Source organism: Artibeus jamaicensis, unplaced genomic scaffold (assembly GCF_021234435.1).
Source record: "Artibeus jamaicensis isolate MK-2021 breed Jamaican fruit bat unplaced genomic scaffold, CSHL_Jam_final contig_327, whole genome shotgun sequence".
NCBI lineage: Eukaryota > Metazoa > Chordata > Mammalia > Chiroptera > Phyllostomidae > Artibeus > Artibeus jamaicensis.
Window position 1 is genome coordinate 567,470 of NW_026521772.1, and position 24,424 is coordinate 591,893.

General features: G+C 39.0%; 2 protein-coding genes across 7 annotated transcripts in view; both read left to right on the forward strand.

The window, feature by feature from the left end:
* The window catches only part of RABGAP1L (RAB GTPase activating protein 1 like), a 425,645-nt gene that overhangs the window by 137,472 nt on the left and 263,749 nt on the right, over positions 1–24,424 (forward strand). The window lies entirely within an intron of this gene.
* GPR52 (G protein-coupled receptor 52) lies at positions 4,627–8,741 on the forward strand. Its single transcript, XM_037145569.2, has 2 exons — positions 4,627–5,300; positions 6,166–8,741. Exon 2 carries the CDS (start codon positions 6,599–6,601, stop codon positions 7,682–7,684), a length of 1,086 nt encoding a protein of 361 aa, XP_037001464.2. The 5' UTR covers positions 4,627–5,300; positions 6,166–6,598; the 3' UTR covers positions 7,685–8,741.

The following is a 24,424-nucleotide window of genomic DNA, read 5'->3' on the forward strand; positions in this document are numbered from 1 at the left end:
ATAGTGCTGCACTTAAAATGCATCGCTACTGCCTTTTGCAGCACTTGTCATTTTTAAAGTAAATAAATAATCATTATCTCTTGCTGGATATGATTTTTTCCAAAGCATTAGCCAAACACTCTTATTAAATTGGGTTTAGGTAGTAGCATCGACAAATGTTGCCCTTAATTTGAACATATCAGAAGAGTAATTGTTTCCACCTACAGTTTGGTTGTATGTTTTATAGCTGTGTTAGGAAGTTCACGGGATACATGGGATATGGCATACACGGGATTGCACGGAACTTTGTGTATTCCGAGTTTCACAAAACTCATTATTAATGTTTTTCTGTCATCTAATAGACTCTTTAAACTATTTTTCTGTTATTTATATCAAAACTGTAGTGGACATTTATTTGTCCAACTCCTATTCCATACCCAGCTTGGTAGTGTAGACAGACACTCAGGGTATCGTGAGGAACAGACAGATGTTGCTCCTGTCACAGGACTGGCAGTCTTGGCAGGAATGCTCGGTTGAGTGAAATAGCTCATTGCAGCTATGGTGAGTGTGGGATCTGGAATAATCTGGGAACTCAGGGACGCTTTCCCTGAGGGGCGGCATTTGAACGGAAACCTGGAGAGTGCATCTGACCTTCAACCTGGTGATGGCCTGGTGAGCAGTAGGTACGGGTAACCTGGGCAGCAGGGCACAGCCCATGTATGTGTATGTGGGACTTGGGGAGAGGGCATGTGGGGCTGAAGAGCCAGCCAGCTGACCCTGAACAATGTGGAAGAGAAATAAAATTGGATAGCTACATGGAGACTGGATTGTACGACCTGTTAGGACTTGATCTCTAAGGGCAGTGTCAAACCATAAAGTATTTTAAACAGGGAAGTGATATAGTTTGGTTTGTATTTTGAAAAGAATATTCCTTCTGTTTTGTGCATAATGGAGTGAAAAGAAGCTACAGATAGTTCAGGAAGCCACTGCAGTAGTCCGCACACAAGATGATGCTAGCTTGCTTAGGGTAGTGGCAGTGGAGACAGAGGAAAGTTGACCAATGGGAGGAGGAGCAGAAGAAATAGATAAATCCTGGATGCATACACCTTTTGGTACATTCAAGGGATATATTCAAAAACCTCTTACTTTATTTTGTATGTTTACTTTTAGTAAATTAAATCAGTTGTATAGTTCTCCTTGATAGTCATTGCCTACTTCATCTTATTTACTATTGAAGGCTAATGTCCCTCTTCCTTAACTGTGTAGATCCTATTGAGTAGTTGCTTGACTTGCTTAGCTATTTATAATGCAATACTGATATATATAAAAGAATATATAAGACACCTTTAAGGTATAAATGAAAAAACCAGACACCTGCGATGTACTATCTCCTAAAGTTAGATAATTTTAGCCATGTTAGAAGTAATTCTGAAGAAATCCCAAATGATGATTCCTCTTAGAGGTTTCCTGACTAGCATCCATCAGTTGAAAGGAGAGGAAGGATAATGACTGTATTAAAAATGGCAATAATCCAACACCTAATGACCTTGAAAATGAAGAGAATGATGCCTAATGTATAAACAAAGAATGCTTTATGTAATGAGCTATGTAGATATATGATGTTAATACTCTTGTTATTAGAGCTTCACATTATAAATTAGTTCCTGTTGTAATCAGATTAGTAAAAAGGGTGGGAACAAAGAAAAGTGAGGGGCTAGTAAAAAGGGTCAGTCTCTAAAAGAAGAAAATTATCTTGTTAGAACTACCAAAACCAAAACTTTTTGGGAGAAGTTGGTGGAAGGAAAGAAGCTCAGTGGGTCAGAGGCACTGCTCCTTGAACTTTCCTTCTCACATTATCATGCTGGTCTATCTTTGAAACCATGTACAGTTACGGGTTATTTACAGTAATCTTAGATTCTCATCCCTGCCAGTGACTGTTGGGAAGTAAATGTAAAAAAAAGTGGTCCAATATTTGCATTTCCAAAACGAGTTTTCTTCTGCCACTTCCCTGATTTTATAAAAATTGTAATTCAAAAACTTTAAAAAATGTGTAATGTTTATACTTTAAAAATGATCTGTTTAGATTTGGGCGTTTGAGGTAGCTTTAATGATTGATAGTGTTTTACTTTTCAGTGGCTTTGTAGTAAAACTTAGCACCATGTTTCTCCATGTATAATGCACACCCATATTTTTGTGAGCATTATACACAGGTTTATTATACACATTGTATGTAATCATTATACCCGTGTGTAATGCACACCCTTATTTATCCCTCAAAAATTTGGGCAAAAAAACTGTGCATTATGCACAGCAAAATATAGTAACTCTTTGTAGGTAATGTGGAATCTGTCTATATTTATGAATATTTATATAAGGTACTTTTAATTTTGAAAATTTATTATTAAAAAAGAATGCTAATTAAATTTAATCTTGTATGGTTTTAATACTTTGAGTTATCCCTAAAATTCAAAATGCTTTCCTATAAAATAGGACCTTCTAGCCTTTAAAAAAAAGTTGACAAGCAGTTGACCTACAGTAGTATCTTATTAGTTTCAGGTAGACATCATAGTGACATGGTATTGATATATATGCATTAGAAATGATCCCCATGATGAGTCTATTTACCATCTGTCATTATACAAAGTTATGACAGTATTATCAATTATATTTCCTGTGTCATCCATTACATCCTCATGACTTACTAACTTTGTAACTGGAAGTTTGTACCTCATAGTCTCCTGTACCATTTTCTTCTGCCCCTCAACCCCTCAGCTCTGGTAACCAGCAGTTTGTTTCCTATACCTATAAGTCTATTTCTGTTTCATTTGTTTTGTTTTTTAGATTTCACATATAATTGAAATCATATGATATTTACCTTTTTCTGTTTGACTTATTTAATTTAGCATAATACTCTCTAAACCTATCTGTTATACAAATGGCAGGATTTCATTTTTTATGACTGAGTAGCCTTCCATTGTGTGTGTGTGTGTGTGTATGTGTGTGTGTGTATCACATATTATTTATTCATCTAAGAATGGACACTTAGCTTCCTTCCATATCTTGGCTATTGTAAATAATGCTGCATTGAACGTAGGGGTGCATATAACTCTTTGAATTAGTGTTTTCATTTTCTTTGAATGCTCTTCCAGTATTCAGTGGCAGCTTTATTAACATTAGCATTTTTGTACTAAATTGAAATATTTCTGACCTCAACCTGATTAGCATACTAAGATTGTTCTTCTAACTTGTTTTATAAATTTTTCCGGTAATGAGTAGTACAGTTCCATTCTCTTTCACCTAAATCCCTGAAGATTTTAGCAGTGATGTGTGCTTCCTGAAACTCAATTCAACGTGAAGGAAAGAATAGGGCTTTCCATTTTTTATAAGTTGTTGTTTGAAATCCAAAAGAACTCTCCTTAGACATTTCCTGATCTGCAGCCTCGGTGGAAGGGAAAGGGGAGAAGGATGAGGTTCATCAGTAGGGTGTTAAAAATGACAGTTGTGACCCGTTTCAATCCTAGATTCATGACTCTGTAATAGTAGGCAGGTTATACTTACCTTTTCTGGTACCCACTGTCTTCCCTTGGAAGATGATAATGATGGTACCTCCTCCATAGAGAGTTGGGTTTTTATAGAGGAAAAATACACGTAAGCACGTAGCATAATGGTTGGCACATGGAATGTGCTGAACAAATACTGATCTTCCTTTTTTATCATAATTTTTCAAATTCTGAAATAATTGGTAAATTAGTTCTAAGTCAGTTTTAAGAAAAGTATGGACACTATAAGAATTGTGCTTAAAATAGTGAATGTTTATTGATGTAAGTCAAAATAAATGGAAATGTTTTTAATCTCTATCGAATAAATGAGCTTAATTTATTTTCTTTGAACTGGGTGGGGCAGCCCAGGTGCGGTATGATAGCTCTTTCAGTCTTGGAGCCTCTTCCATGTTCGAATGGAAAGTGGGCTAAGTGAGCGTTCTGCTCATTTCTGATGCATGGTCTTCTGAGGTCACATTGACCTTAAATATTTTCCCAAATGCATTTTAGTGTACAGACATTAGTTCCAGTATTTTGTTTGTACAGTTAAATACATCAAGTTCAGCAGTTTAATGTGGGTGTGGCAGGAGAGATTGGAGAGATTGTGAAATGATTTTTAACTTCTATTAATCAAAATTTAACATCTGTAAAATCAAATAGTAGGTATATCACTTGAGTTTGTGAAGACTTAGCTGATTTTTAATAATTAATAAGTTTTTTCTGCCAATGAGCATTAGGTTACTGCTGACTTGTTACTGTCATGGTACCTTATGGTAGTTTCTCTGCAGGGTTTAAAGGTGTATCCCAGTTTGGGTTTTTTTTTTCCCATGTTCTGTACATAGGAAATTATCTTTATAAGGCTGTAGGGAGAATACCTCTAGAGGTGCATACATGCCATTAATATGTTATAAGGATCGGTCAGTCCCATTGTCTTCTTTTGTCAATCTTAATCGGAGCTTGCCGAGTAAGTCTGTAAGCCTGCTTGTGCCTGGCAACTGTTACCTAGTGACAGTTCAGCTGCAGTAGCCATTGGCTGTGCTGTTGATTGGGGCAGGAGGACCGAGTCACCTTTCTGATGGTGAGTTCTTCTGCATCAGCTCAGGACAAGGAGGAGGAGCTGGGCTCCGGCTCAGGTGGAGGCAGTGATGCTGAGAGACTGTGAAGAATATCTGACAGCATCCTGGGAACTGCATCACAGTGAGTCGGACTTCTGAATCGAGCAGCCCAGCCTAGCAACTGATAAGAGTGAATGTAGGTGAGAAGCACTGCCTTATTCCTGTAACAGGAGAACTGTTTTTTACAAGTGAAGCTGGGAATGTGCAAGGAGGAATATCTTGTGGCTGTTTTAAAAGAAGAAGGACTTCCCCGGATGACTTGGTGATGCACAAGAAAATAACTTTCAGAAGAGTGCCGCTGCATTGTTCCTGAGGAAATGTCTGTATTTTTAATGCATGGTCTTCCTTCAAAAGGTATGACAACAAAGGCTGACAAGCGACTCTCCGAAATGCCTGCACTTTAAAAGAGACTTTTGACAATGTTAACCTTACACCAGAACGACCTTGGAAGCCTTCTGGGTGGATTCTATCCTGCCAGCCTTTCAGTATTTTGGACTCTAGGATTTAAACTCATCTTGATCCGTTAGAGGTATTTTAAAACGAGACCATTTACAGCCCACCCAGTGGTCCCTGTGTTAATTGAGCACTTGCTCAAAATAGAACACAGAAATAGAAGAGACTTGTTTAAACATATGGCTGCTACATAACTGCAAAAATAACAAACAAGGTAATTTTCCACTTTCGGAAGATTTAGTTGAAGTAATGATTTAATGTGTTAATCGTCTAATGAAAATAGAGAAGGGAGAGCAGCATAGGTTGTGATGCCCACTAGAAATTCCCGAGGCATGCACAACGGCAGCGTTTCCAGTCAGACAGTTCCGGAGAAGACAGGAGAGTTCCTGTCATTGTCCGAATGTCCTCTAAATCCACAAAAATACGTGAGACATAGGTGTGGTTGCAAGGTAAACAATGGCTTTGAGCTGTGGGTGTTATGATCGTGCTTCATTGTAAGGAAGGTGGCATATCAGACAATGAAAGTTAATGATGCTGAGATCAATAGCAAAAATGATTTTTTTGAAAAGGAAGAAGTATAAATTACATTGTTGGTGGCAGCACCAGTAATTGTAATAGACTAAAAGTGTTTTCTTCTGAATGCTTTAAAAAATGCACACAGAATGAAAAGTTCACAAGTTTATCATATTTTGTCAGGTGTTAACCCATTTCATATTATCTTCCATACTGGAAATATTTTATTTTCTCATGAGCGCTGCATGGCAATCTGAACCTTTGTTCAGCTCCTTTGTGCCCAGATACAGACGAGTCTTTTGGAATTAACCTTTTGGGGGAAGGGGATGATGGTGGTGGTTCGTAGCTTTTTAAAGAAATGAGAGAGAAATGGGTCATAAAGTTGACCCACCAGCCTCCAAGCCTCAACTGAGCCCAAAGACATTCTGCCACAATGAACTTTTTGTTAGCTTTCCAACCAAATCTGAAATATTATTTAAATTCTGAAATATCAATCCACTTTGTATGTTAGTTGAAATAGGAAGCCTAAGACAATTTCAGACTTTTTCTTTTGTCATTCTTTCCAGTTGACCCCTAAGAAACAGCCTTTCTGAGGAGGACGAACAGCCCACAGATGCTTTTCTTCCTCTGGCAATTGATTTTTTTCTTTTTGCAGATTTAATTTTTTATAGTACAAGGTAATAAATCCATTTTCTCTAGTAGTGCCTTGTGTCTGCAAAAAGTTCTTCAAGACCACCAGAGGAAGCTAATGAGTGACCTTTTCCCACCTCCTTTGTAGCTTTCCCCCTTCCCCTCCCCCCTCAGAGCTGAGGTGTGTCACTGCTGTGCAGAGGCTGATGAAGAGACCTGAGTCCTGTCTGGGATGCTCAGCCGTGACAGAAGCTCTGCTGCCACCTCCCGAAGCCGATCCGAGACACTCGGGTGCAGAGTTTAACAGATGCTGGGCAGGGCACCGCCTTGCTGTAGCCAAAGCTGCAGAGGTCCCCTCGATTCCAAGCCATGAATGAGTCCAAGGGGCCTGAATGGAGGATCCTGAACCTGACCAGTGGCCTTGTGAATGTATCTGAGCGTCACTCCTGCCCACTTGGATTTGGCCACTACGGTGCCGTGGATGTCTGCATCTTTGAGACAGTGGTTATTGTCTTGCTGACATTTCTGATCATTGCCGGGAATTTAACGGTCATCTTTGTCTTTCACTGTGCTCCACTCCTGCACCATTATACCACCAGCTATTTCATCCAGACGATGGCATATGCGGATCTTTTTGTTGGAGTCAGCTGCTTGGTCCCCACTCTCTCACTTCTCCACTACTCCACAGGTATCCACGAGTCATTGACCTGCCAGGTTTTCGGATATATCATCTCGGTTCTAAAAAGCGTTTCTATGGCATGTCTTGCTTGCATAAGTGTGGATCGCTATCTTGCCATCACCAAGCCTCTTTCCTACAACCAATTGGCCACCCCTTGTCGACTGAGAATTTGCATAATTTTAATCTGGATCTACTCCTGCCTAATTTTCTTGCCTTCTTTTTTTGGCTGGGGGAAACCTGGTTACCACGGGGACATTTTTGAGTGGTGTGCCACCTCTTGGCTCACCAGTGCCTATTTCACTGGCTTTATTGTTTGTTTACTTTACGCTCCTGCTGCCTTTGTTGTCTGCTTCACTTACTTCCACATTTTCAAAATTTGCCGGCAGCACACCAAAGAGATACATGACCGGAGGGCCCGGTTCCCTAGCCATGAGGTGGATGCCGCTGGAGAGACTGGACACAGCCCCGACCGTCGCTACGCCATGGTCCTGTTTCGGATAACCAGCGTATTTTATGTGCTGTGGCTCCCCTATATCATTTACTTCCTGCTGGAGAGCTCCCGGGTCTTGGACAGTCCGACACTGTCCTTCCTAACAACCTGGCTGGCTATAAGTAATAGTTTCTGCAACTGTGTAATATACAGCCTTTCCAACAGTGTTTTCCGGCTGGGCCTCCGGAGGCTGTCCGAGACCATGTGCACGTCTTGCATGTGTCTGAAGGAGCAGGACACACGGGACCCCAAGCCCAGGAAACGGGCTAATTCCTGCTCCATTTGAAGAGAGCTGCACAGTAAATCAAGTGTAATCTGACACTGGTTTGGGATCGCGGTCTTGATTCACCTGGAAACTTGCCACTGGAGAAGAGAAATATTTACCAGAATAGTTGACTATGAGATGAAGGGACTGAGGGTTTCTGCCCCCCCCCTTTTATGGAGGAAAAAAAATAAAGAAAAGGATGTATAGGGAGTAATCTCATGAGACAGTTATAGCATGTGAGTATAAATGTGCAGTAACAGGAAAAAGTCAGCACTGGGGGGACCCAAGTATCTCAGATCTTCCACCGGATGCGAGCACAGCCCCTGGTGTCTGTCTGACCGAGCTCTCACCTCTGTCTTTGTCTCTCATTCTGTCTCTCTCGCTCCCACTGTGTTTGTGGAAATTACAGCAATTGCTCTCTATAGAGAAATGCTACATATTATATATGTGGCAAAGTGTAATCTTTGGCATTAGAGTGTGCTTTAGCACACTGACCTGGAATTACTAAGTGGTCCTCACGGAGGATGCACAGTAAGCGTTGTATGTTAGTACCAGCCGCACACCCCCTTTGCTGGTGTTTTTATACACTCTGCAGCACAAAGTTTCTGCCCCGAGCAAAAAGAAACAGTGTTTGTATTTCCCCAGGGTAAAATCATGTTCCCCACCCCTCCTTCCGACAGCCTGCTGTGTTTTTCTTCATCTGCATCCTTTGGTACCTTAATCCAGAAGTGTCTTAGATAATGAAAGAATCTACTGTATAAAGCAATCATAATGTTAAGTAATTTATTCCTTTCAACAAAGCAATCAGTAGCCTGTTTGATACTGTGTTATATATTTTTAATGGCTTTTGGAAACACTTTTTTCTGGTTCATTTTAAGTTCTTTCATGTACCCAAAGTGGTGTCCTTTTTGCTGTAGTAAAGCTTTGTTTTCCTCTAAGACAATCTACAGATAATTCTCATCAGACGCAGAGCGCTCAGCCAGAAGAGAGGCATCCCTCTCAAAGCTATTTGGTGTGTCTTTTTTTTTTTTAAGAGTAAAATATTGACCTTTTTATGTTAGGTCTACAAAACTTAACTGTTCTGTCCACTAATCATTTGTGTGATACATGTTTCTACACACTATATTTTTTACAACAAAGAAAATGTAAATTATATAATCTGTGCCTAAAGTTTTCTTAGCACAATATATAGATCAATGTTGCTCAAGTCACCAACATTGGAAAAAATATACAAAAACTTCTTTTAAGAGAAAAATACTTTTGTGTAGCTGTTATTTATTTATATTAGACCAAGCTGCATTCTTAGGGCTGCTGAGAATATAATATACTTAATTATGAAATACAGGTAAGAGCTTTCAGTATTTTCTTTTGTAATGATCTGTTTTCATATTCAGAGGTTAAATGAGCTTATTTTTTAGTGTGCTCCATAGAATCATGTAATAATCGTCAGGGGTTTAGATGTAGCAAAAGGCACTGGGAATTAGCAGTGCAGCAGATGTGAGTGGTTAAACATCTAAGTCTTACTTTTTTACCATAGTTTTCCTGCCTGACTGATATTTTGAAATTTATATCTGACTACTGAGTATTTTCTTTTGATTTGCTTGTTTTATGAGATGCACTGGTGAACTGTGCCCACGGAAGCCAGCCTCACCGCACACTGCAGCTTGACTTCAGGGGCCTTCAGCGGAGATGTCATTGTTTTGTTAAGGTGGTTCTGAGCCCCTGTATATTTTTAAACTTGTAAGAAAGGTCTAAAATAAATAATAAAATAGTATTCTATATATCAAAATCAGACTTGGCTTCAGTTTAATAAAATAACTTCACTTGCAGCAAGAGTTTACTTGTTTGGGATGGAAATTAAACTGTTTCACATTTCTGTGGTTTGGGTTGGTCACATTAATTCTTGTCCCGTTTGCCAGTGGCATCTTGGAGAAGTTGAAATGTGCCATTTAGGTTTTAGACCAGTTCAAGGGAAACGAAGTTCAAGGAAACACAGTAGTGTAACTTTTCAGTCATCATAAACAGGGCCTTCAGCGTGTGTCGTGTGCAAGTCAGATTTCTAGAGTGTGCACACACAGCTAGAAAAGACGCCCGGCTAGTAGACCCCCGGACAGGAAGCCTGAGGCCACATTTACTGCATTTTCCGCCTCTGGCTTTTCCTCATAATAATCAGTAACAACATTTCTGCTGTATTAAGTTTTACATGTAACATTTAATGCTCTCTATGACCCTTTGAGACAGCTGCTGTTATTTCCATTATAGAGATGAGGAAACTGAATAATCGTGACTCATCCGGGGTCACTCAGTAAGGTCAGTGGCAAAGTTTCAGTCACCCCGATTTGGGCCGGAGCCAAAGCCCGTGCCCTCATACCGCTTTTCTCCCCACAGCCTTCGAACCTTTGTACCTCTCTCTGCCTTCTCCCTACGAAATTTCTCTTCTTTCACCTAAATCTTTTGCTTCACTTCTTTTTTTTTCTTGTGATGTCTTTCCCCTCAATCTCACAAAGCTCTTTGACGAACACAGCAACTTTAATAAGTGCAAATGTTCCCAGTGAGTCTGTAATCAGACTGAAACCTGGGGCGTGGCGTTCCCTTGACGGGACTTTTGTTTGTTTTTGTTGTTTCCTTGAATTGCTTTTTAAAATCTCTGGAAGTTTTTCATCGAAAGACGTTTTCTTGAAGGAGGGTAGAGAAGGGAGGCTTGACTGTAGACCGAGAGGGGCCAGGCCTCTGCGGGGCAGGCCCCAGGGTTGGGCCTCCATTTATTGCCGTGTTTCCTGTGTGGCTCTAGAGTAAACCACTTGACTCCCTTTGGACAAACTTTAATACGAGTTTCTGTAATAAGGTAGCACTTATTTGGAAACTGCCCTGTCTTTTTTTAAATGGGTGGGTTTCAAGAACAGAAAACATAGCCATTATTGTCGTGATTACATTGTGTTCTGGTAATTATCCAGTTTGATTACAAATGACAGCCCAACAGTAGTGCTCTAGCTTGTCACTGTAGGCTCTGTTATCTGTGGAGTCCTCTGTAGAGTTACATAACCTTGGAAGGCTTCACAGCCTACCACTGTGGGAGACCTGGATGGAAACCCAGCCCTGCTAAGCTGCTTAGCTTCAGGTAAAATACTGAATGGTCCAGGCCCTCAGTCTTCTCATCTGTGGAGCCAAGGCTCGTACCTTCCCGTTGGGCTGGGTCAGAGGAGTGAACGCGAGGATGTCGTCTGTGTGCTCAGCCCGACGGCGGCACATGGTAGCTGCTGTTGTAGTTTCTTTGTGGCGTTCATGTTTATCGCCATCACAACTTGAATACCACTAATTGTAGTGTAAGAAAATTGTAGTATGTTACAACGAAGTTAATCCACTGAGTATGAGTTTTCTAAAATAGCATTTTTTTCATAAGTCTGTTTAAACTCTTTGGCTTAAACTCAGATGTTTTAACTACAGGAAACTTCCATGATTTCTGAAAATTCATTTCCCATGAATAATATTCAGGAAGACATCATTTAACCTGAGAGATATCCAGCAAGTGGATGTTGAGATGAAACAGGGATGATTTTGAGATTCACATACCTCCTTACTTTTTTTTTTTTTGTATTACATGTGCTTAAATTAAACATTTGTCTTACATTGGGTCGATGATAATAGGAAAGGATTGTTCAGGAATGCTTTGCCATTTGTCTTTGCATTTTAGTTTTCCTCACTAAAATAGCATTTAAGGTGTTGTATAAAGACAAGTTACCTGGAAGAAATAAAGATGAATAGGCCAATTCGTGCTACATACATCATTTATTATGTGAATGTAGACATAAATGAAGATGTTGCCTTAAAGGGCCTGCCTCTGTCTCTCCCCACCCTGAGAACCAATCATTAGATGTGAAAAAGGTACCAGTATGTGATAAACAGGTAAAGGAGAGCAAGATGTGGAGAAGTTGCTGCTGTAACATGCTGAGCAGAGCATCCCTGGTATTCAGGTTGGAGCTGTGCAAGTACACAGGAGCTTATGTTACTGCGGATGCTCCATTTGGATGTGTAGGTTCCAACAGCTGCCCTTTTCTCTGAGAAAAACTGTTTTAGATTGAGAAGGTCATGTGCAGGAAGTGGTGTCCTCTACAACCAAGTGCCTAGGCATCGGGGAAAACAAAATGACCAGGAAAGAGAAAATATTTTCCTTTTCAGTGTTCCTTGGAAAGAAAGCTTTACCCAGCGATAGTTTTGTTCTGCAATTTAAAATAGTCATAACTTTTTTAAATAGTAAAAGTGATTGTCTTTTAAAATATTGGAAGTGAAGTGATTAGATATTAATACTGTTTTAAATTTATTTATTATTAAAATTCATTTTCACAAATATTGGGATAGCTTTATGATATGAAATAACTACAGTGTGTTATTTTTTTAATTGATTTGAAAGAGAGGGAGAGGGAGAGATCGATATTTTGTTGTTGTTCCACTTACTTACGCATTCATTGGCTTATTCCTGTGTGTGCCCTGACCAGGGGTCAAACCCTCAGCATTGGCATATGGGGATGATGCTGTAACCAACCGGGCTACCTGAACATCAAAACTCTTATTTTTTTAAATAGTTAGCAAGAGAAAATTGTTTCATTAAAAAGGATGCTGTCTATTTTTTAAATATTTTGACATTTCACAAAACAATGTTTGTCGATTCTGTAACTAACATATCCAACTTTGTCTTAATACCATTTTGCTTTGAAGATAGTTTATATAATTTTCTGACTTTTATAATATTTGTTATTTTAGGTAAATTTGCAGAGAAATTTGATGACCTACTTACGATATCAGGTGTTCTTGACTTATTTTTGCTGGAACACAATTGGTTTGAAGTATTATCTGCTGCATCAGAAGCAGCTCTCAGTCACTAAGGGTTTTTGCTGCACCGTTGACGGCGCCTCCTAGCATCTGTGTCCACGTCTTTAGCAGGAGGGCGACCCTGCACTAGGGCAGTGGGGTCGGTCTGGCGTGATGACTGTATTTCATAGATCGTGACAAGATTCTGTTTTCAGCCTTCCATCTCAGGAGATCGTATCTATAACTTTTAATGGTGACTTTGTTCTACTTTTGTGTGTGGTTTCCCATGAAGGAGAAGGGAGGAATGGAGGAAGTGAACAGTAACAAATTCAGCGGGATTCTGGTGTGTCTGGGAGACACTAGACATGAGAGACATGCCTGATACCCTCCACCACACTGGATGGGACCAGGCTAGTTTCTGAGATTCTAAAAGTTGTAGATGATAAGTATCAAGAAACATAGTGCAAAATGCTAGAATTCATTGAATGGAAATATGTGCTGAAATTCTAAAATTTCCCTATCTGCTACTTTATACAAGAGAAATCACTTTTATCTCTGACTTTAGGAATCTGACTCCAATTTTATTTTATATTTTCCACTTAAGCAAGTTTAAATAAGGTTGATGCCAGTTAAAAGTGTCCAATTATTCTTTGTAAATTCAAAGTTGTGGCATTATTTTAGTTGAGAGGCCTACAAAAAAAATCAAACACAAAATTATATAACCTGTTTCTTATAGTTTGAAGTGTGTCTTTGAATGCAGTGCAGACTGTAGCTTGAGCTGGCTGTGCCCTTGTCTGGGATTAAGCCCGGCACAAACCATTGTCTGTGGGTGTGCTCTGTGTGAAGCGCAGTTTTAAACGCTTCTGCTGCTAATAGAGTTTGAAGTGTAAGATAGGTATTATTGGATCATATATTTTATACTGATAGCCTCTTCATAGTATTCATTTACTCTTCGGGAGTCTTATAATAAAATGCTAAATTGGTGAAATTGATATTATAGATGATGTAGAGGAGATTAAAAGATAATTTGTGAAGATGCCAATAAAAATACCCTGGAAATCCTGGTTTTAATGTTTTCACAAGTTAAATTATACTTCGATTTTTCTTATATATTGTCAAGGAAAAGTTGATTCAGAATTAGGTTTCCAGAATTGCTTGAAGTTTTCAGTTACAAACTATAGTGTAGTTCCTTGTCTGCAAGAAAGCAACTACTTCATAATGTATATCTAGGTTTTGGTGAAATGTTCTTCTTGCTGTAGGTTAGATTGTAAAATGTAATTTGTATTGAAGTTAAAAATGACAAATACATATACATTTAAATTGCTTCTGTCTTCAAATAGATTTTGAGGAAAAACTTGACATCCCAGAGATGAATTTTATCTCCCTGCTCTCGTTGCTCCAGGGCAATTTAAAAAGGACTTATCATGTGTCCAAGATCTTAAAATTTTACTGGGTTTCCAGGTATAGTTTTTGGAAATGTATGTGGAAACGTGCATTTTGAAGATTCACTTTTATTTATTTTTATTTTTCTCATTTTTTTAATTTAGTTATTTTTTTAAGTACAGTTTTTTGTCTATTTCTCCCATCCAAGCCCCCCCGAAGATTCACTTTTAGAGCGTGATGTTCCTTACTGGCTCTGGTGGCGGCTTCTGATATTTTAATCATCAACTTCCCCGTAGCAGCCCCACTTTCTCTGTTCCTAAATGCACCTTAACATTTGTGATTGAACAGGCTATTACCACTCATTAGAAACTGTGTCTTGGTTGGTTTGGGTAGATTTTGAAGTCCAGGGCATCCAGTGGTAGCGTGGGGACAAATAAAGGTGTGTGTGTGCCTCTGCTTAATGCTTTCACTGCATTATGAACTTAGGGGGGAAATTCGGTTTGTAGTCATTAGGGTCTTTAGTTATTTTTGCCATAAAGATACACATTTTTTATAGAAAGCGTGAAGATTTGAAGTCACGTTTTTGTGTGTGATTATTCATGACACCCCAGTTTGGGAATGTTAATGTAGGACACATTCACATGATTCGGAGGAACAGGGACACCCAGCACCTGCCCTCCGGTCCAGTGGGGGCTGAGAGGGTATTAGAAAACACTGTGAGTTAAAACTTGGGAAAGCTTAAAATGCTTTGAACATGAGTAATGACCTTGACATGAATTAGATGTATTCTAGACGCTTCTGTAAGTAAGCACCATCATTTTGCAAATAAAAACCTGAGGTAAGATTTTTAAGTGATTTTAACAAGATCATCCAGCTGATGGAGGTACCACTGAGCATACGCCTCGTGCAGCATCAGTTTTGTCCGGGACGAGGTTCTTAAATATGCATTTATGGGTGGCTGGTGGTAGAGTGTCCTGCCCCTTCTTTCCTGGGTAGAAAATAAGACTGCCTTAGTCAATACAGGAGAAACTCCATGTGAAATTTATCTTTTAATTCATGATAGGAAAAATTAAAATTAACTGTCAGTGAAAGGTGAGATTTTGAGATCATGGAACATTTTAATGAGGTATTATCAGAACTGCTCATTTTGATATTTCTTGAAACAATTCCTTATTTTTAGAGGTTAATGAAAATTTACCTGTCCTTTTAAAAACGTGACAGTCATCTACTGTATGTATTAAGAGGTATGTATTGGCTGAATTGAACAGTATTAGCTGTATATTAAAAAAACTACAACCTTAATGATGAAGAATTGTCATAAACCACACTATATTCATATAATTTTTTAAAAGTAAACATGTTTAGTGATGCACTTTATGTTCTGCATGTCCTTTGTCATGGATTTGCAGCGCTGTTCAAGTCATCGCAGGATTTTTTTTAAGTATTATGATAGAAAAGGTTTTGACTTTTCTGGCTACAGTGTTTTGTATATAGTTTGTAAAATACTACTCACGCAGTGTGAATTGGTGATTTTTTTAAAAGAAAAGATTTTATTTATTTATTTTTAGAGAGGGGAAGGGAGGGAGAAAGAGAGGGAGTGAAACATCAGTGTGTGGTTGCCTCTTGTGCACCCCCTACTGGGGACCTGGCTCTTAACCCTGCATGTGCCTAACTGGGATTCAGACTAGCAACCCTTTGAAAGGTTCGCAGGCTGGTGCTCAGTCCACTGAGCCACACCAGCCAGGTAGTGATGTTTTAAATAAAACGTCTTTAATATATAAATTCAGTTTTGTTTCAGTGAAAAATACGGTTACAGAAAAATTAAAGGGACTCAGATTAGACTAACATAGGATCTCCTTATAAATCCTTACATGAAAGTTTTCCTCAGTTATATGAGTGAGAAAACAATACATTACCTTGATGTTTACATTACAGACACACTTCATTTCATTCATTAGAACAGGAGCAAGCGTGTAACCTAGGCTTTCTGCCCTCCGGGCATGGTTCCGAGGCACTGGGGCTGCAGAGCCGTCATCGGAACCCGTGCAGTTGCGTGAGAATTTGTTCATCATATATTCTCTCTGCAGAATTGAATGGGATGATTTCATGTACAGCTGAACATTAAAAGATGGTAAATTACCAGGTTTTCATTAATTTGACTTTAAATGAAAGATCTCAGAGATTCATTATGTCTGCCTGCCTTTTTCAGAATGGTCAGTAGACCGGAGGGTGTCAAGAGGAGATCTCAATGCTTTCTTAGAGAGATCATCTGAGTGTTCACGTGGCTTCTACTTCATGTATCCCCCACTTTGTCCTTTCATACCAGCACCTTTCATTTTCAGACAACTGTAAGGAAATGAATTAATGCTAATCACTGTGAACTTATTTCCAAGTTCTGCCTCTCCTAGTTTCCATCTCTTCTGCATAGCTAAATTCCCCTTTTTTCATCCTCAGTCAAGATTCACATTGGTTGTTTTAATTTTTAATTTTTAAAGAAATATTACCCCTTGAGGAAATTAGGAATTTAAAAGGGTAAAAAGGAAAATAAGTCACCCATAATTCTATTACCCATATATAATTGGATATAACTACCCTTCTTTTTTTTCTCTTATTTTTCTACTACAGACTAGCACTTTTCTATGTAAAAGACTTTTAATGTAGTTATTTATATCTTAAGCATTTTGATATTATTGCATATTCTTTATGAATATCTTTATAAGTAAGACTTTGTCCTTATTTAGTATTATTTTCTTACAATTTTTTAAGAAAAAGATTGAACTAAAACACATGGAGATTGTTGTATTCAAGTTGCGAGCGAAAGGAATCCCCGAACACTGAGAGCGATTTGATGGTAAATTTATTGGCCAAGTTTTACCTGCGCAGGGGCGAACTTCCCAAACGAGACCGTAGTCTCACGGCTACGCAGAGCCGCCAAAGTGGAAGTCGCGCCTGGCTTACAGACTACTGGGTTTTTATAGGGGCAGGCAAGCAAGCAAGCAGGGGATACAGAAGCAGACGTGGCGGTTAGCTATTGGCTCAATCAAACTAGGGCAAAAGTTCCTGATTGGACTGCTGTTGGCGAGCAGCTGGTGTTGGCGCCTAAAAATTTCCTAGCCTTATTTGGACAGGCCCCTATATCCTAGCCTTATTAGACAGGCCTTTACATTCCTAGCCTTATTTGGACAGGCCTTTACAGAGATATTTTAAGATTATTTATACATATTGCCAAACTGCTTTCTAAAAGGAATGAGCTAGTTTATCTTCACACCAGTGATGATCAAACTATGGTTTTTATCACAAGCTTGCTGGCAGAAATTCTACATTATCAAGTAAATTAAGGGAATTGAATTCACTTTATCCCCTCCTAGCCCCTATAAGAGGTTGCTTTGTTAATTTGGTTCTTTGCAGTATTTGTCTCCTTAGCATTTCCTTCCACCAAATTAACTAGGTAGGTATGCTGAACCTCATTTAAACAAAAGTGCCCTGGTTCTTCATTTTAAAAGTCTTTGAGCCCAGATCATCTTCTCACCTGTATTAGCTCACCATTTACTCTGTGCTGCTGCTTGGTTATGAATTTTTGTTTTCATGGTTGCTGGGGGGCGGGGGAGCATAGAGAATGGTATGGGGGCATAATGGTGACAGAAGGAGACTTGACCTTGGGGTGGTGACCACACAGTGCAGTGTACGAATGGTGTGTTATGGACCTGTATCATTTTGTTAACCAGTGTCACCCCAACAAGTTCGATAAAAAGAACATTGAGTTCTGTCAGTGCTCCCCTTTCATTACTGGGGCTGTCTTCAGCGTTGCCCGTTTCATGGTGTGTCGTGCGTGCCTCAGGGACACCTGTATCCTGGAGTCTGAGAAAGACTTTGAACATGTTTTCCATTGTATTCTTCTGCCTCCGTCACAGCAGTAACATCCCCACTGGCCACTCAACGTGGGGGCGGGCCTTTTCCTAAGCAGACTTTTGAGGCCTGTGTCTTTGGAGTGTATGTGGAAGTCAAGACTTCAGCTGTTAAGGGCCGAGGACCCCGGGCCTGGTTTTAATGTGAGGGTTTCCCTGGCCCGCAGAGCCACGGGTACAGTAGCCACAGACGGGTACAGTAGCCACGCAGCTTTACCACCTCAGAGAAGTCACGCCTGGCAGGCTGCGGAGGGAGCAGTGGATGCTTCAGTGTCTGCATCGTTTCTCCTCATTGTGTCTTTTAAACGGGTCTCACTGGTTCTGCAGTTCCCTGTATAGAGTTGCTGCTTTGTATTTGTTGTGGTGAGTGTAAAGTGCTTTCTGTGCAGTAAGGCATTTATTTCTTGGGTCCAGTTGAGCTCAGTTATTGGGAGTAGCTGTATTTGGGGGTCTTTGCACCTTAACCCCAATTCAGTTGAGGGTGTGGTTGGACTGAAGATTACTTCAAAATCCTCCCCCCCTCTGCCTTGATAGTAGGGTATAAATGGGAAGTTATGGAAAAGAATGTATTAGGAGTCAAAAGATTATTTGTATAGGTATCATTTAATATAGCTGTCCTCTATATTTGAATTTGTCTTTCCAGAACCCACGCTGTAGGCTTTGAATTTGTGTTTTAGAGAAGAGTGAATGCACTCCAGGGAAGATTTGGATTTTGCATAATTTTTATTTACATTCAGCTGAAATGAATGTCTTTGTGACTTCTTCATGATTATATAGAAAAACATTAAAATTCTGTTTTACCCAAAACCTTCTGTATATGTTGGTAGAACTATTGTCTTTGTCTCCAGACTTTTCTTTGCCTTAAACCATTCCTGGTAGAATATGGTTTTGAAGCTCATCACCAGCTTTTTCCTGAATATGTCTAGCATATCCTTCTTCAGTGGTGCTCAGAGCTGCATGTGGTGTTCAGTATGTGACGTGAACAGTAACAGGAAAAGTGGGGCTATTGGTTTTGCTTGCTCTGTGTACCATACTGCTGTTTATTCAGCGCGGAAGTAAATTACATATCTTCGGTGGTTATATTTTACTGTGTAGCATGTTATCTTTATTTTCAATAAAACCCCAAGTCTTTTTCACACCTGCTTCATTTTATGTTCTTTCTCTACATGTGCAATGGTTTGTGTTTTTTTTTAAACCTTATTTTTATCTCCCTTAAATTTTACCTTGTTAAAGTTGGTACACTTATTCCAGTCTTTCCAAATCTTCATTGTATCTCTGAAAATATTAACTAAACTTTATGATGGACATATTTAATGTATAAATTCAGATAATTGATGTTGAAAAATCAAACAATCTGAAGCTTTCTTTGTCACGGGTCCTTAAGCTTACCCCAGGTTTGGTGATTTGTTGGAAGGACTTGTAAGATTTGTACATAGCTGCACCTGTGTCTGAGATTTATTATAGCAAAAGGATACAATTAGCAAAGGGAACCAGATGGAAGCTTTTAAGAGTCCTCTCCCGATGGAGTCACACCGTATCCACTCACTTCCCCCGGTGAGTCGTGACAGCACATGCACCGTTAGTTACACGGAAGCTCGTCAAAGACCCAGCACCCAGGGTCTTACTGGGAGCTGCTCACTGTAGGCATCCTTGGCCCAGCCCCTGGCCAAATCCCAGACTCTGAGAAGGAAAGCAGGTATTTAATACAAACTGTGTTGTTTGCACAAATGATCCAGGCACAATGAGCTACCTTTATCATTTCAGGGGGAGCTTTATGTCATTGCAGGGAACTGTCTGTCAGCCAAGAGCCAGCCTTTCAAGGAGGCTGTTGTGAGGACAGGCGGCCTTGGCTGTATTAACTCCTTTCTCTGCATCATGCTATGTTGACATTTACTGGAATAGGATACGTCTGGTGTGTTTTGAGATATTGGTGGGACACAGTTCCATGTGTATACACCATAGGGAATCATTCAGGGTTTTTGTTTGTTTTTTACTTACAGAAATAACTGTGAATGTGGGCCTTTTCTTAAAACTTCTTTTTCTTTTTGTATCTTCACCCAAGGACATGGGTGAGGATACTTCATTCATTCATTCATTCATTCATTCATTCATTCATTCATTTAAAAGCGGAAGGGAGAGAAACATCAGTTGGTTGCCTTTCATTCATTCCGGACCTGGGATTATATGCACTCAGACTGGGATTGAACCCACAACCTGCCAGTTAACGGACGATGCTTCAACCAACCAAGCCACAGCAGCCAGCGTTGAATGTAGGCCTTTTTGATGATTCGACCTATTATTCTGACAGCAATAGATCTTTTGTTTGAAATGCACCTTACCTTACCACTTGATGTTGGTTTCTTATAAACAGCAACTTTATTTATATACTTCTGGTAAGAATATTTAACAACATTCACCTCTCTTTTCCTCTTCATTACTAGCTGCCAAATAGTTAACTGATTTTGTATGTTCCAGACTTCCAAATGGCTAAATTACAAAGATGGTTTACCAGTTATAGAATCTAGTTTTTCTCTAATTTTTATTATTATTTTAACCTTGTTTGTGATTATGAACAAGGTATAAGAGAAAAGAATTAGCAATAATAACAACAACAACAAAAACAATTTGGAAAAAAACAACTAAATCTTTATATTTTAAGTTTCATGAATTATGTCTTGTTAAAGATAATCACATATATTTTTAAATATTTCTACTTCTTGATTTTAGAGGGGGGAGGGAGAGAGAGAAACATTGATTTCTTTTTCCACTTACTTATGCACTGATCGATTGATTCTTGTATGTGCTCTGACTGGAGATTGAACCTGCAACCTTGACATATCAGGACGATATTCTAACCAACTGAACTGTCCAGTCAGGGCATGAATTACATTTTATTTAAGTTGATACAGAAAGATACTATTTATTATAGAGTAGGAGGGCATTTATAGAAGTGTAGAAACCTTTATTATTATTATTTTTTACCATTTGAGAAGTATTTAATTTGATGTAATACCAATAAATATTTTGGGCTTGTTAGAATTGAATGCTACTTTCTAGGCTTATACTTTATATTAAGTTATAAATTTTTAAAAGGCCAAGAAACAAGTGTTTAAGTTCTTCCACTTATTCATTTAACAAATCAAATTATATTTCAATGTATGATTATTTGATGTTATTTATTATAAGAAAATTTGTCATTTGTATTCTATAACTACATTTAAAATATGGACATATTTTAATACAGATATCTTTAGCATTTAGAATATATTTTGCAGTGAGATTTTTAAGAATGCCTTTTAGTAGAGATTTTTAAGAAGATGAAAGATAATGACCTTTTGGGTTTTTATTTAAGTGCAGTTCTGTCCAAGGACAAACGAATGATTGGATGACATTTAAAAATGATCCTTACAAGAGCTGTAATTTAGTGGTGCTCTCCCCAGTCCTCATTTATTGTTCCCTTTGAATATTTCTGCAGAGAACACATCCTTTCTCAGGGCCTTAACTACCATCCTTTTGCCAAGTGTTCTGAAATGAAGCTCTTAAATCTGGCCTTGTGCCTTTTCTCCAGTTGCATGCATCTGGCCTTCTGATTCTAGATTTCTCATGAAAATTGTTACGTGAGCAATTACAAAGGGAACTCATTATTGCCAACTCTTATTCCTTAAACCGACCATCTCATTGTATTTTTTCTCACTAATTTAATTGGTACAGCTTATAGCTCTCTGTATTTAATAAATGCCCATTTTAGCATACAGCTCTGTTTCTTTAATAAGTGCCCATTGGGGAAAAAAACCTACCAAGACTTACTTCTCCCTCTCACCTCTAAATATCATTAAGAATTCAGTCTGTTCTCATTCTTTCTTGACTGTGATCTACAATACCTTTTCTGAGTAACCACTTTGGTCATTTTGTTTACTTTTCAGTCTTCATGTATAGTTTTATGTATTTTTTATGTACTTTGAATCATAGGAACTTTAAATTAACTGGTAACTTCATGGACATAGCCTCCTACCCCTAAGAATCTTTTCAGAACTAATAAGGTGGGGCTCTTTAATTGATAGATGGCTCTATGACTCAGGAAGTACTTCCTGCCCTGGCTGGTATGGCTTAGCTGGAGTGGTGCAAACTTTCAGTTACTGGTTTGATTCCCAGTGAGGGAACATACCTAGGTTGTGGGTTTGATCCCCGGTCCAGCTGCGTATGGGAGGCAACCGATCGATGCTTCTCTCTTGCATCAGTGTCTCTCTCTCTCCCTGCCTCTCTCTAAAACCGATGGGGGAAAAATGTCTTCAGGTGAGGATTAAAAAAAGAAAAAAAGACAGGAAAGGAAAATGCTTCCTAATTGTGAGCCCGAATCTTCTTTCTCAAAATGCCACCATTTGGTCCTAGTTGTTTCTCTGGAGAAAAATGGAAATGTGTTCTCCCTTTTTGTTATAGCTCTTCTGATGTATGAAAACTGCTCTTATTTCTCTTTTCTCTTTCCAGATTACCCATCTTTATTTTCCCACCCTTTGCTCACTTATCCATGTAGCAAATATTTATTGAGCACCTCTTAGGTGCAAATCACTGTTTGAGATACCTGGAATATGGTGGCGGACAAGAATGATTAGCTTTCTTTTCTCATAGGGTTTATTCCAAAAAGAGAGAAACCAAGTGTTCCAAATTAAGACATTGACAAGTAAAAAAGAAGATAATTTCAGATTATGATAAATGCCATGAAGAAAATAAAACAGGGCTGTAGGATAGAGGGACATGGAGATAGGAGGCCACTACTTCTCCATGTACTTTGGTTTCCAAGCATCTCATTGTCTTGTTTGCCCTCCCCTGCTACAACACGCATGGCCTTTGTCACTTGCTCAAATTCGGATAACAGCAGGATGGACTTTTGACCTGCTGGTGTCCTCTCTGTACCTAGGAAGGCAGAAGCTTCTTAATTACCTGTTAGATGGAGCTACTGGACTACTCTATCAGTAAGGCCACTTGAAAAAAGCAAGACATGAAAATTGAGACCCCGCGGTTATTGTTGGACTTAGGTGTGGCATTCCCTGGCCCCGTGTGCTCTCTCTCAGCTGGTACAGTGCAACTGGCAGTTCTATATGCAGACAATGCGCTTCCATCAGTGCTGACCCGGATATACTTAGCTGGTTCAGCATCAGGGTCATCTAGCTTTCTGCCGAACTTCTTCAGGTCTGTCGTTTTTGAATTAGTCTTCAACCAGATCTTTCCCTATTCTGACCTTGGAAAATTAATTTATTGATCTTAATTTTAGGGCTTTACAGTCATCCCAGTAAAATTTAATCTCACCTCCTAGCCCTTCCTTCTAGTTTTATGTGATCCCTTCGAGTCTTGTTATAGATTTGAAAAGCTTGTCTTTGCTATCTTTCAAGTCAGGAATAATGAACTTAGCAAACAGGCTTTTTCTAAATTGATTTTGCTTCGTACAGTTAGCACATTTTCTACTTCTAACTCTACCAAGTAACTAGCTCCGATTTCATGTAGTGTTAATCTCCAGTTCCCATGTTGTTCCCTCTTGTTTTCCATTATTTCATGAGATATTTGCTAGAGAGAGTGAGGCATGTTTGTTAAGTCTGCATCCTAGAGTCAAACTGATGTGGGTTTAATGTTTTATTCTCCTTCCTGTTATTTGTGTAATGCTGAGCATGTTACCTAACCTCTCTGACCATTGGTTTCCTAGTCATTGTTTCTGCTTCATGAGGGTATATGAGATAATGAATATAAATCACCTGTCATAGGGCCCAGCATGTAGAGAGAAGAGCCCAATAAATATTAGCAACCACAGCTGTGGTCATCATTGCCAGCCTTCAAAAACTAATGTATTTTGTTGGGTTTTCTTGATCTAAAACCCTTTAAATGTGTGTTCATATATACGAATACACAAATAGCTAGATTTTTGCCATTTTTTTCCCTTAGGGATGGACACAGTGGAACATCTTGGTTTTTTAAGTCTTACAAGTCATCTGTCTAAAATTTTATTAGATACAGCATCAAACTTACCATCTCTGAATTCCATATTTTCTTATTGAAAGCTTAAATTATGTCTTCTCTCCAGTCCCTCATCACCTTTCCAGTGGTCCCCAATTTCTCAGAGAATAGCAGTAATACCAGATCTTTTAATGGCTGCCTCGGTGTATCTTTGAGTTTCGTCTAAAATGAGACACAGGCATGCGACGCTGAAAGTGAATATGGAAATTGCCTGGGCATTTCACTTAGTCATGGTTCTCAGGTCTGTTAGCACAGAAAGTAAAATTGTCTGTGGTGGGGAAGGGAAATAACATTTATAACACAACTACTTTATGACAAGAGCTGTGAAAATCTCTTTATATAGAATATTCCATTTAACCCTTTTCATAACTCCAGTTTACAGGTGAGGAAATTAGCGTCAGACTTTAAATACCTAGGTCATCTCACATCTCCTAAGTGGTGAAATATACGTACGGAGTTTGCATACAGCTTTGTCTGACACCCAAACCACCCATATGTGCCGCCTCCATCCCCCCTGCTTTATGGCGACTAACATTACACTGACATGTATTTTAAATGTGAACTACTATCATTTTCTTTCACTGGGCAGCTGTCTCTGGGAAGCTAATAGAGATAAAGGAATTTCAAAGTCAGGGAATTGATGAGAATCGTGAGTATCATTGTC

Excerpts from the sequence above, each read along its gene's own strand:
- GPR52 (XM_037145569.2), top strand. The coding sequence starts at position 6,599 with ATGAATGAGTCCAAGGGGCCTGAATGGAGGATCCTGAACCTGACCAGT.